This window comes from Rana temporaria, chromosome 10, assembly GCF_905171775.1.
Source record: "Rana temporaria chromosome 10, aRanTem1.1, whole genome shotgun sequence".
Lineage (NCBI taxonomy): Eukaryota > Metazoa > Chordata > Amphibia > Anura > Ranidae > Rana > Rana temporaria.
Genome location: NC_053498.1, coordinates 106,478,850 through 106,491,709, shown reverse-complemented (window position 1 = coordinate 106,491,709; position 12,860 = coordinate 106,478,850). Strand labels below are relative to the sequence as shown.

Sequence of the window (12,860 nt, the reverse complement as noted above, 5' to 3'; positions counted from 1 at the left end):
CGGTTACTAAATCCTGTGGCAGAGGATTCAGTAACACTTTATTTCTCCTCTGAAAGAAAGGTCTGTGGTAGAGACTGTATTCTTTTTGTCCCTGCATCATCCCGGCTGCTAGGCCAGTGAGAGAGGCCTATCCGGGTGAGCACTCTGAGGAAAGTGGCGAGTTGACTTTTGAAACCATAGAAGTTCCCCAGTGATCTGCATTGTGTGCCTCAACCTTTCCCTAACCCTTCGTTCCTCTACCTATACAAGTTTGTATGAAATAAAACCCGACAGAAAAGGGATTTGCAACTTGTGTGAACATTGAAGTTTCTTAGACTCTTATCTCATCCCCTAGACAACGAAGAGCGAGGTAACGAGCAAGGCCCAAATCTAAACCAGCAGCTTCTACGGGGGTAGTGCTACATAACCTTTGCCAACCAATGCCACTACCTAGGCAGAATTTAATGGAGTACACCATGCAAACTAACTCCATGATGAATTAGCATAGTACATTAAAGTGGCAGTTTTGATCTTTCCCATTCCCAAGCAGTTAATGGACTTCTTAACCTGCACAGCTTCCAATGTTACCCCTCTACACCCAGCCTCCAAACTAGACAGTGATTCAGTATCATCACCACTGCCTAGTGAGCTTACTCAGGAAGCAGTTATGCTAAACCAGGGATCCTACAAAGGTGTAATCACAAAACTGGCTGTCCACCGTGACAAATTGTTTTGCAGGTGAAAGAGTAGTAATTTGCCTAGAGTTCTACTTAAACTTCAGAGCAAAGGACAGTTTAGCAGTGCTCATGGAGAAGCCTTAAATGCAGCCAGCCATTCTCAGCCAGGGTTCCATGGAACTCTAGGTTTCCTCCAGATGTTGGTAAGGCGATTCTTGAGCAATTTCTGCTCTCAAATAATTAATCACTGAAGACCAATGATCTTTTTAGCTATTAGTAAGGGGGGTGGTCTTCCCACTGACCTCTAATGTAAAGAGCTTTATTGCCACTGGCCATCACAATAGGGCTTCATAAGTTGTAGATATACAGATATTAAAGACTGGAAAGTTATTTCAAGGGTTCTTCCATGTTAAAAATCTTGAGAATGGCTGCTTAAAATGGGTATTGCATCCAATTCTGCCTGCAACATTCTCTGTTATGTCAGAAATACAGTTGAATAGACTTAATTTCATTTAATTACATAAGATGAACTATAAGGGCTGGATTTAGTACTAAACAATAATGGGAAGATACACTCTTTGGAGTTGCAAATCATTGAGAAGCTTTTGGAACTCAATATCATCCTTCATAGCAGATTTCACAGGCAACCTTCTTACGCTTACACCTGCCTCAGCTTTACTGGGCATTGACCTTGAGATATATCCTACCATCTATAGAAATGTTGTGACCCATATCTTGATAGCCTCGAGACCAACTGTTGCTAAACTATGGAGATCCACAGACGCTCCTAATATTAACACGGTTATTAATAGAGAGTGAATACCCAAGCACAATCCGAGCTAGCTTATAAAAACCACACAATTCCCCCTTTTAGGAGAAGATGGAAAACATGGCTAACCCACCATAGAGCCTCCGCCTATTTAATATTTATGCAATATTTAATTTCTACTTGAATATTTGAAAACATTTATGCTTAATATTAAGCGGTATGCAGGTGTAGTAAAATGACTATTTTATTAGTTTATAGTGGATATTTTGTTTATATTTATTTTACCTTTATTTTTATCTTTATTTTAATTTTTTTATATTTTCTTACTCTTTCTAGAGTTCAGGTTGTACCATTACTTATCGTGATGTCCTTCCAGTCCCACAGTTAGAACCCAGATGGGGTGGGCTGGTCTAGGTCATCAAGGCCCGCACCATGTTTATAAGCACGGCCTTTACAGTTCTTATTATATCTTTGCTGATTTGTTTGTACTGCAACTCTGTCCTTTATGCTTTTGCTGTATTTTATTGATATAATAAAAAATTTATAGTTGAGAAAAAAAAAACAATTACTGGAAGATGGCAACTTACTTTTGGCTTTTTCATTCTTCCTTGAAGGTCTCCACCGTATACAGGACTTGTGCTCATCTAGGTAGTAAAACCGAACTAGACCTTTGGTACTACCTCGTAGTTTGATCATTTGGGTTCCGGCTTGCATAGAACTCATACATCTTTCCACTGCAAGTAAAAATAAAATAAAACATTTACTATACAGCTCCAAGAAGAAAAAACAACAAGCAGGCATGAGATATTGTAAGGCTACAAGTCCTCTCCTAGTCTCCAGCTGGCCCTCACAGTAACATACTACAATGTCACTGTTCATCCATGTCTGCTATAAATGGTTATAAACTTTGATGGCAGTAAGAATATTTATATAAAATCAAAACTTAAAAAGTATGTGCAGGTATAACCATTTTTTTTTTGTTTTGAATAGAGTGGGCAAAGGGCTAGAGCATTTATTGAGATTTTTATTACTGCCCGTGTCCCCAATGGGGAGCTTTACCGCTGTTTGTACTAGTTCGGAGTTGCCACTAGAGTTTAGAGATAATCTTCAGGACAACTACCTAAAAGGGTAGTTCTCTTCAATTTGGGAGAGACCCTCCAACTCCCTGTTGTGTCTCTGGGACAGGAAGTAAAGAGAAATCTCCCCAAGGATATTTAGACTGCAAAAAAACAACCTCACAGCGTTTTAACTCTTCCCTACTTCATCAAAAACAAACATTTAATTTTTACACTTTAAAATGTTAGAATGTAAAGAGTATAAGTGTCAAGAAAGTGGCACAAAGACTAATAAGGAATATGTTCAAGCATTACAAAGAAATCCATTTGTTTTGTGTTTTAGCAAGAACTGAGATTTTTAAATATCTTTTTATAACCCTTTATTAACCTTCTCAGGCCATAGGTGCATAATTAAAATATTTGGTGTTAATCAACACGTACAATACTTAGGTAAATAGTAAAAACAAAAATCAACTAGATGCAAATTTATGCCCAGGATAGAGTGAATCTCCATGTGTAGCTGTATGAAAACACGTTTTTTTTTTTTTCGTGCCAATTCCTTAGTGGGTTGCAAAGGATTCACAGCTTGGTAAACAGTTGTGCACTTGGTTTAGAATTTCATGTATCAGAGCCAATGCGGTGTGGCTGTAACGCAAAGGTAGAGACGCCTCTCGGAATGTCTCTAAGCAACATCTCAGCAAAACCAGCAGGAAGGTAGAATATAATAAATGTTTCAGGCCCTATGGGATTCAGACCATAATTTGTAATATTGAAAAAAAGGTATAAATGCATAAAAAAATGGAAAACCTATTCCTAATGACGGCGCACTGCAGAATACACCAAGCTTAACAGCAAGTCACAAAGCAGAGAGAGTGCCACTGGTTGAGAACAGCAGCATTTCTTATGTAGATTTTTGAGTCACAATGAAACAAATATCTATCTCGTTACAGTTTCTGTTCAAGATGTGTTTATCAATGACCATCCATCTACCGTACTACTAGTGGTGTATTTGGCATTATTGTGCTGCAATTAGAACTCAAGATTTTACAAGCATAACATAGGACCCATGAGTGTTCCACAGCTGAAAGAAAAACAAAGAAAGCTGGACTGGAATTTGCTAAAATGCATATTGACAAACCAAAATGCTTCCCGTAGAATGCCTCTGGGACAGATAAGGAAAATCTGAAGTTTTTTGGAAACTCACATCAGCTCTGTGTTCACAGATTAAAAAAAAAAAAAGCTTTAGCAGAAAAGAACACCATTTCTACTGTGTAACATGAAGGGGGCTCAGTTACGTTTTGAGCTTGCTTTGTAACATCTGGCATGGGGTGACTTGAACCCAGGGGCAGACTGACCATTCGGGCTCTGCGTGAGGGACCCATGCCACTAGGGGGGCCCCCCATCAGGGTTGCCAACCTCAGTAAAACCAGGGACAGTATGTAAAAATCAGTGTTTTTTAAAAAATCACAAGATTATAGCTGCCCCGCCTCTCCAGTACCTTTTCAGTGTGTGTGTGTGTGTGTATATATATATATATATATATATATATATATATATATATATATATATATATATATATATATATATATATATATATATATATATATATATATATATATATATATATGTGTGTGTGTGTGTACTGTGTGGCCCCACCACAATCTATTGCCCAGGGGCCCCATGAGTTGTCAGTCCGCCCCTACTTGAACCTGTTCATCACACAATGAAATATAAAAACCTATTGAGAGGTTATGTTGAGAAACATACTGCTCAGTATCAGAAAACTCTGCCTCAGTCACAGGTCCTCCAACATGGTGGTGACATAAACCACATATAAAAGCATAAAAGTATGGCACAGAACAAAACATTGGACTATTCTGAAGGGCCTTTTATGAGCCATGATCTAAATCCCATCAACCATTCAGTAGATGAAAGAGCATTGTTTAGGACAGATGGAGCAGTTTGTTCACGTAGAATGTCCAAACAGGGGAAGAAGTCTCATTCATAGTTACAGAAATCACTTATTTGCTGTGATTGCCTCTAAAAGGTTAGTCAGCAAATTAGGTGAAGGGTCCCATCATCTTTTGTCCATGCCATGTCCATTTGTTTTAGATTTAAAAAATATTCTGTCAAATCATGACTCAAAAACAAGGTCTGGTTCGATTTTTTAAAAAAAAGAGAAGTATGGCCAAAGCTTCTCTTCTGGGTCACAGGAATGCACCACATGTCAGGAAACATCACAGAGCCGTTCCAGGCTCTTGAACAATCCTGATTGGCAGTTGTTTGCGCCTCTCATCATGTGGCAGAGAGCCGAAGCCAGCTGTGCCCGCCCCCTCTCCAGCCCTCATTTCAGGGAGAGCTGGAGCTGCAGAGTGAACAGTGGTGACTGACATCCACCACTCCAAGCTGACTGAGAACTGAGCGAATGCTCAGTTCTTGGTCTTAAAGCCGGTGTGGAACAGTAACATCGTCCCACAGATGCTGCAGCATAGAGGCAAGTGTAAAGACTTATTTTCCCAATTCCCATATTTTTCTTTTAAATATGGAACAAACATTATTTTTGTCTGTTTAAAATTATTTCAGAGAAACTAGTGGATTCTTCCCATTTCCTGAAAGGGCACAAATAAACGTGTCCTTGGAAAAAGATATATACACTCACCGGCCACTTAATAATAATTATTATTATTATTATTATTATTATTATTATTATTATTATTATTATTATTATTATTATTAGGTACACCTTGCTAGTATCGGGTTGGACCCCCTTTTGCTTTCAGAACTGCCTTAGCTCTTAAGCCCCGTACACACAATCGTAATTTCCGATGGAAAAAGTCTGACGGACTTTTTTCCATCGGAAATTCCGACCGTGTGTATGCCCCATCGGAAACTCCAATTAATTCCATCGGAAATTCAGATGAATTCCATAAGAGTTTAGATAGAGAACATGTTATCTTTTACTCCGATGGAATTCCGATGTGATTTTGGTTGGAAAAAGGTCCGATCGTGTATACCAGGCTTTAGACTCAACAAGGTGTTGGAAACATTCCTCAGATTTTGGTCCACATTGACATGATAGCATCACACACATAGGCATGCGCACAGGGTTCAACTTTAGGAACACATTAAACTTGTATTTAATATGCTCCCAATGGGGTGCACACCCTAATGCAATAGGATGCGCACACCTATGATCACACAGTTGCTGCAGATTTATTGGCTGCACATCCATGATGCGATCCTCTCATTCTACCACATTGCAAAAATGCTCCATTAGATTGAGATCTGGTGATGGTTGAGGCCACTGAAATACAGTCAGCTCATTGTCATGTTTAAGAAACCAGTTTCAGATGATTTGAGCTTTGTGCATTATCCTGCTGGAAGAAGCCTTTAGATTATGGGTACACTGTAGCCATAAAGAGATGGACATGGTCAGCAACAATACTCAGGTAGGCCGTGGAGTTAAAACAATGCTCAGTTGGTATTAAGGGGCCCAAGGTGTGCCAAGGAAATATCCCCCACACTATTAAACCACCACTACCAGCCTGAACTGTCGATACAATGCAGAATGGATCCATGCTTTCATATTGTTTACGCCAAATTCTGACCTTACCATCTAAATGTCACAGCTGAAATCGAGACTCTTATCAGACAATGTTTTTCCAAACTTCTATTGTTCAATTTCGGTAAGCCTGTGCAAATTGTAGCCACAGTTTCCTGTTCATAGCAGATATGAGCGGCACCTGTTGTGGTCTACTGCTGCTGTAGCCCATTTGCTTCAAGGTTAGATGTGTTGTGCATTCAGAGATGGTATTCTGCAAACCTTGGTTGTAATGAGTGGTTATTTGCATCTTGAACCAGTCTGCCCATTCTCCTCTGACTCCTGACACCAAAAAGGCCTTTTCGTCCACACAACTGCCACTCACTGTATATTTTCTCTTTTTAGAACCACTCTCTGTAAACCCTAGAGATGGTGTGCTTGACAATCCCAGGTGGTCAGCAGATTTTGAAATACTCAGACCAGCCTGTCTAGCACTAATCATCATACCACATTCAAAGTAATTTAAAGCCCCATTCTTCCCCAACCTTTATCCAAGAAATCATTTTTTGTGATTGGAAGCTGGTTAAAATTGCTAGAAAATTGATGCCAGTGTTAGCAGGGATTTACAGAATGGAACCCCGGCTCCCCTTGGTCCTGGTTTCTATTGCATCTGCTGAACCCTACCCTCTACTACTGGACAGATGCACAATTCTAGCACAGAGTCCCAGGAAATTGCATTCCAATTCATAAAAAATAGAAAAAACACACGCAGTAGCCTTAGTAAGATAAATGTATACTATACAGCTATACTGACACAATAGCAATGCTCCTTTATAACCTTGCAACGTTCTGTCCCCTGCCAGGTGGTTTATATGGCATGCCATCGGGAAGTCAAAAGACAAAAACATTAATCTTATAAAATGTACAGGACAAGGATGAGGAAATAAATTAGTTTAATATGTCAAAAAGGCCCCAGATATCCTCTACATTCTCTTTTGAATTATGGTGAAAGTGCCCTGCATACCACATAGAATTAATTTCTTTGAAATACAGAAGACTTCTTTTCAGAATCTTAATCTGCTAGATTTCCTCTAATGTAGGAGGTCATTTTTAAGTATCTGTACTGGGAAATTCAAGATCAAAATAAATCAGAATATACTACATTTACACTCCAGTTAAAAGTCTATTTGACCTTACAGTATCTATGTATTATCATTATAGCCTTCCTTCTCTCTAGTGGTCTATTCTTTTTGTTATTAGTATCCTTTCATTATAAGCCTTGAATTGAAGCCTACTACAATACAAAAGGAAGTGTGTTTTCTGGTTCTAAGCCTCATCCTGCTGAGGTCTCTGTTTGGGAAGTTGCATGGGATAGGTTTTGAAGAGACCACAGTCCTGCTGAAAAGACTATTGATTTTCTAGCGCCTTGATTTTGACTCTTTCTGTAATCATGATAGCAGAAATGATTTGGTCTATTCTGTTCAGAGTTTCACAGACTGAGTTTGATTGCTTCCCCCTACCTCTAGAAGAAGTTTCTAGAGCTTAGGGAGGGAGACTTAAAAGATAAATAAACTAGTCTAAATATTGATCAAGGCCTAACCAATCCCTAGGTGAGATGTGCCTAGACGGTGTCTGGGAAGCTGATAAACAGTCTGAAGCCCTGGGAAGACTGTTTTTTCCCCCAGCAAGGAAAGTTCCAAGCTTCAGTGGGCTTATGCCCCTGAGGCAGGCTATGGACCGCTTTGCTATTCTGTCTCAGGTGATTAAAATGAATGCAGACTTTGCCACTTTAGGAATCAGTTTGGAACAGTTGGGACCTAAAAGCGTTCTTGAACTGACTGCAGGACTTCATCAAATGCAACTGTTCTACAGAAGGATTTTGTCACTCACTGGATTGTGACTGGAGGTAGCTGGAAGGTGGCAGCTGTCCTGGGGACTTGTGAGTAATGACCCTGAATTGATTTCTTGTACGGTTTGCTTTTGGGATATAAGTGCCAGAGGTAGCTTGGACTGAGACAACTCTCATAGGGTTTCAGATACTGGCTATTTCCTGTCCTCAGCGAAGAGAAGAGTGCCATCCTGTACTTTGCAGTGTTCCCAACATTACACTATGTACCAATAGCTGTGCAGTGGTGCAGGGTAACAAGATGCTAAAACAACTTGCAAATCAGTCCCCAGCTGTGAAGCCTAATGCTATCTGATATTCCCAGTTGCTTAAGGAGTAGACTGTCCTCCAATTGCAAAAGTACTAACCATTTTGGAGTATCCCATGCCCTAATGCCTCTCCTGTTACAACCTTTATCAGAAATAAATCTGAAAAAAAAAAAAAAAAAAACACAACCCCTAGATCAGTGGTTCTCAACCTGGGGGTCGGGACCCCCTCGGGGTCAAATGATGATTTGCTAGAAGTCACAGAATCCTGGGCAGTTCCTGAAGCCCACACCGCTCTCCCAGCCTTTTGCGGCCCCCCAGCAGGGCTGTCCTTGGAGCCTGTGGCCGCCCAGCTGGTATGTTCCTGTGGCCCCCCACCAAGGAGTAAGTGAAGGAATAAAAATAGAGAATACATGGAAGGGAGAGGAAAGGGGGGAGGAACCAAGAAAAAGGGAGAGAAAGAATAAGAGAAATAACAAGAAAGACGGCGAGAGAGAGAGGGATGGGGAAAAAAAATAAATTAGGATTGAGAGAGATACAAGGGAAAGAAAAGGAGAACAAAGAGAAAGATTGGTACATCCTAAAATGTAAACAAAAACCAAAAGGTTGACGCTGCGCTAAATTAAATATTGAATTATAAATGTAAATAGCTGCTAGCACTAAATTGTGTACAACAACTTGGTAACATAAAAAAGAAAAAAACAGTGCAGCGCTAGTGAGTGATATTGTGCTCATATAAATTAATAATAAACAAAAAAAGTCATTCTGGAATAAACTGAAAATTTAGCCAGAATAGGAAAAAACATAAAAATGCAGATGGATATATGAAGAAAAAGTCTTAAAAAGCCACGAAACAAAGTTCATATGACTCTATCCAGTAATTTTCCTTGTGAAAGAGAAGTGGATTGTGCAGACAATGTGAAAGACTCTTGATTGATGTGAGGTAAGCTGTCACCAATACACCCGTGAGGAAGGATAAGATTGCCTGCTTACCAGATGAAAAGACTGTTTTGCATCAGTCTAATAGGGCCTGTGGGAAGTCTGGTCTCCCAATACCTTAGCCGTCAAGATAACCACGGTATAGCTCAGCATACAATCCGAAGAGTCATAAACCAAAAAAAAAGAGAAGAAGGACCTCTCATAGCGTATAACGTTTAAAAATAGAAGAGGGTTTAATAAAAATTGCACTTACAATTAGGCAATATAAATACAGCATGGATAGCAAAACGTCTCCGATCTCTTGTTCCGATGCTTCTCGCTACTCGGTCAGGAAAACACAGCCGGCGTTCAGGACGGAACGCGATGACGTCACGGCACCCACATGGGTGCCGTGACGTCATCGCGTTCCGTCCTGAACGCCGGCTGTGTTTTCCTGACCGAGTAGCGAGAAGCATCGGAACAAGAGATCGGAGACGTTTTGCTATCCATGCTGTATTTATATTGCCTAATTGTAAGTGCAATTTTTATTAAACCCTCTTCTATTTTTAAACGTTATACGCTATGAGAGGTCCTTCTTCTCTTTTTTTTTGGTTTATGACTCTTCGGATTGTATGCTGAGCTATACCGTGGTTATCTTGACGGCTAAGGTATTGGGAGACCAGACTTCCCACAGGCCCTATTAGACTGATGCAAAACAGTCTTTTCATCTGGTAAGCAGGCAATCTTATCCTTCCTCACGGGTGTATTGGTGACAGCTTACCTCACATCAATCAAGAGTCTTTCACATTGTCTGCACAATCCACTTCTCTTTCACAAGGAAAATTACTGGATAGAGTCATATGAACTTTGTTTCGTGGCTTTTTAAGACTTTTTCTTCATATATCCATCTGCATTTTTATGTTTTTTCCTATTCTGGCTAAATTTTCAGTTTATTCCAGAATGACTTTTTTTGTTTATTATTAATTTATATGAGCACAATATCACTCACTAGCGCTGCACTGTTTTTTTCTTTTTTCTTTTTTACATCCTAAAATGTACCATAAGGGGTTTTAACACTGTACGAGTGAAAAGGGACTCAGGGAGCGCTATATGTCTGTGGGTTAGGGGTGCAAATTACTTGTTTTGCCACGCAATTTTTTTTACTGTTGGGGTCCCCACAACTTAGGAAATTTTATCAAGGGGTAACAGTGCTAGAAGGTTGAGAACCACTGCCCTAGATGGTTTATTGGAGCTGGAGTAAACGGAGTGTTGCTTGGGTGTTTGGTGGCCTCAGGACTGTTTGGGGGAGAACTAGGTAAAACCAATGGCCACTGTGGGAGTATAACTACAATTTATTGTGTAACAGGTTATGTTAAACTTGTATCTAAGATAAATTGAGTTAATGTATCCTAAAGACTAGTTTCTGAACTTGAATGGGGTCATCTTTAGCCTTCCTTCACTAGATAGGCACAAACCTTAATGTACCCATTGCATAGCCAGGACACTTGATATGTATACACTTGTTCCATGTCAGTGACTTTCCAAGTACTGTAGTTATATGAAGAACACCAAAGGAATTTTTTTTATGGCGTACAACAGAGTCAGCGAGTGCTTCCTTCGTGACCCAAACAGTGCTCCTTCCCAACAGTTGGTTATGTCTCTGATCCAAGGAGTGATCTTTGACCAATAAAATGTGTAGGATTGACATTTGTACCATTTAAAATGAAACCTTAGAAGTACAAGTTTGGCTGTTTTTGCTTTATCCTCACCAGTTCGAAAACCCAATGCCTCATTTTTATCTTTGCCACATATGTAGCCTAAAAATACCTACTCACTCCAACGTGTCAACATTTGAGATACACACAAAGTCAAATCTTATAGTATTAGTGTCACCACACCTGGTCCTTTGGGAGTCTCCACATTATGAAGCACGGGGAGGATGACAGACCTAGAGCATGCACACAACTCAGATCAAAGTAAATGAAATGCACTTTTGAACTTCAGCTCAAATGCATTCACAATGGGAAGCACTAGCTATTTGTTCTGGTTGCTAGTGAAATAGTTTACTGGAGTCATGTCCGAATCCCATTTCATGCTTGTATTAATGGACCTGCAGACAGTTTCAATGGACTTGCATTTTTTACTCATTATCGATTGTTTTTATTATGCATTTTAAACTCAATTGTATTTTCCCCCTTTTACTTTAGCCAACATTCCTATTGCTTGGAATCCCAGTGGAAAATCTCAAATAGGCATCTTCGTTTATTATCGTTTCATACCATGGGCTGTACACATTAAAACAGAAAAAAAGATACAGCAGGACTTTTCTTTTTAATTTCTCTTCAAAACTGAGTGGAGTTTAGTGATGTGAAAGACAGCTACATAAATACACAGGAATTGCCTGAGTAACACACTTTCCATCCGATGAAGAGTACCAAGTACTAAAAACAATCATTTTACTGAAGTACGCAGCTACTCCAAGCTACATTAAAGGGAAGTGGGCGTCAGCTAACACATCAGTCCAATTTGCACATCAAGCATACATCAAATCCATTAATACAAGAAAAGGCAGCTCAGGAGAATACAGAGATGTCACATTTAATGAAATTTTATTTTTTTAACAAAGTGCTACATAGTTCTGACAGGGAGAGCGTGTCCCAGAAATAGATGTACAATAGAGTACCTGGGGTCACTTTAGTATGCCTTACAGCAATCTTTAATTTTGCAGGACGAACTAAAAAGTCCCGTTAAGTATATTTTTGGTTGTGAAAAAATAAATAAAAAATACTTTTGGTGATCTCTGTATGTTTAAAGAATTTCATAAACCGTTGTTGCAGATTCCTATATTTTTCAGAAGAAATAGCAGTTTGGTTCACTATACCCCTTCCAGATGATTCCTGAAGTGGCAGAGTCGGTGTTCATTTTAACCACCTGAGTGAATTTCTGTGCTCCATTGAGGAAAGCTATAGGGTCTGTAAGCCTTTAGTAGACAAGCCTTAGAGAGTACCCCAACAAAAATTACTATTCATATTGCAGGGGATGCCTAAAATTTTACTTGCATAGTAGTGCCGACTTGCACAAAAGTAGGCAATGACATGCCTAGGGGCATTCTGGTGACAAATGGTATACAGATCACCTCCAGGTTGCCATATTACATTTAAATTGTCTGCCTTTTTAGAAAATCACAATGGCTGCAGATTACAATAAAAATATATTTTTGATTACCATTAAATTAAAAAAATTACAAGACAGCTTTTTAAATGAAAGCAGAGTTTTCCTATAACTACCTCCCTTTCCCAGCTGGTTATACCCACCTTGTCATGCTTCCATGCTATTCCATCAAGTCACCTAGTGGCGATAGAGCAAAGGAACAGTGAGTATATGTGTTGTTGGGGGAAGGGGAGAGGGGTTCAGTGGGCTCTGCTTGGCACTCGCAGTTCACCCAGGTGTTAGAACAGTGAATGAATATTCGCTTTCCTAACACTGAACCGCTTCTCCGCCAATCAGGTGCTCAAGACTGTTACTTGTCCCCCGATTGCCTGAAAGGACAGGAGCTGCGATTGGATGCCTATTAGGCGTCCAATCGGCTATAGGAGAGGACGGGAAAAGACTTATGGTGGATATCACTCGCCGCCATCACCCGCTGCTCCACTGAGGCAGGGTAAGTGTCGGGCAGGGGAATCACAGCGGCAGCATTCAATGGGCACAGCGGCAGCATTCAATGGGCACAGCGGCAGCATTCAATGGGCACAGCGGGGGCACAGTGGCAG

At 40.0% G+C, this 12,860-nt stretch overlaps 1 protein-coding gene across 8 annotated transcripts in view; it reads right to left on the bottom strand.

Annotated features, from left to right (window-relative positions):
• PLCH2 (phospholipase C eta 2) overlaps window positions 1–12,860 on the bottom strand; it is a 924,207-nt gene that overhangs the window by 265,301 nt on the left and 646,046 nt on the right. For all 8 annotated transcript variants that reach the window (XM_040325910.1, XM_040325911.1, XM_040325912.1 and 5 more), the window contains one exon: window positions 2,013–2,159. In XM_040325910.1, coding sequence (XP_040181844.1) covers window positions 2,013–2,159 — 147 coding nt within the window. The remainder of the gene's footprint in view (window positions 1–2,012; window positions 2,160–12,860) is intronic.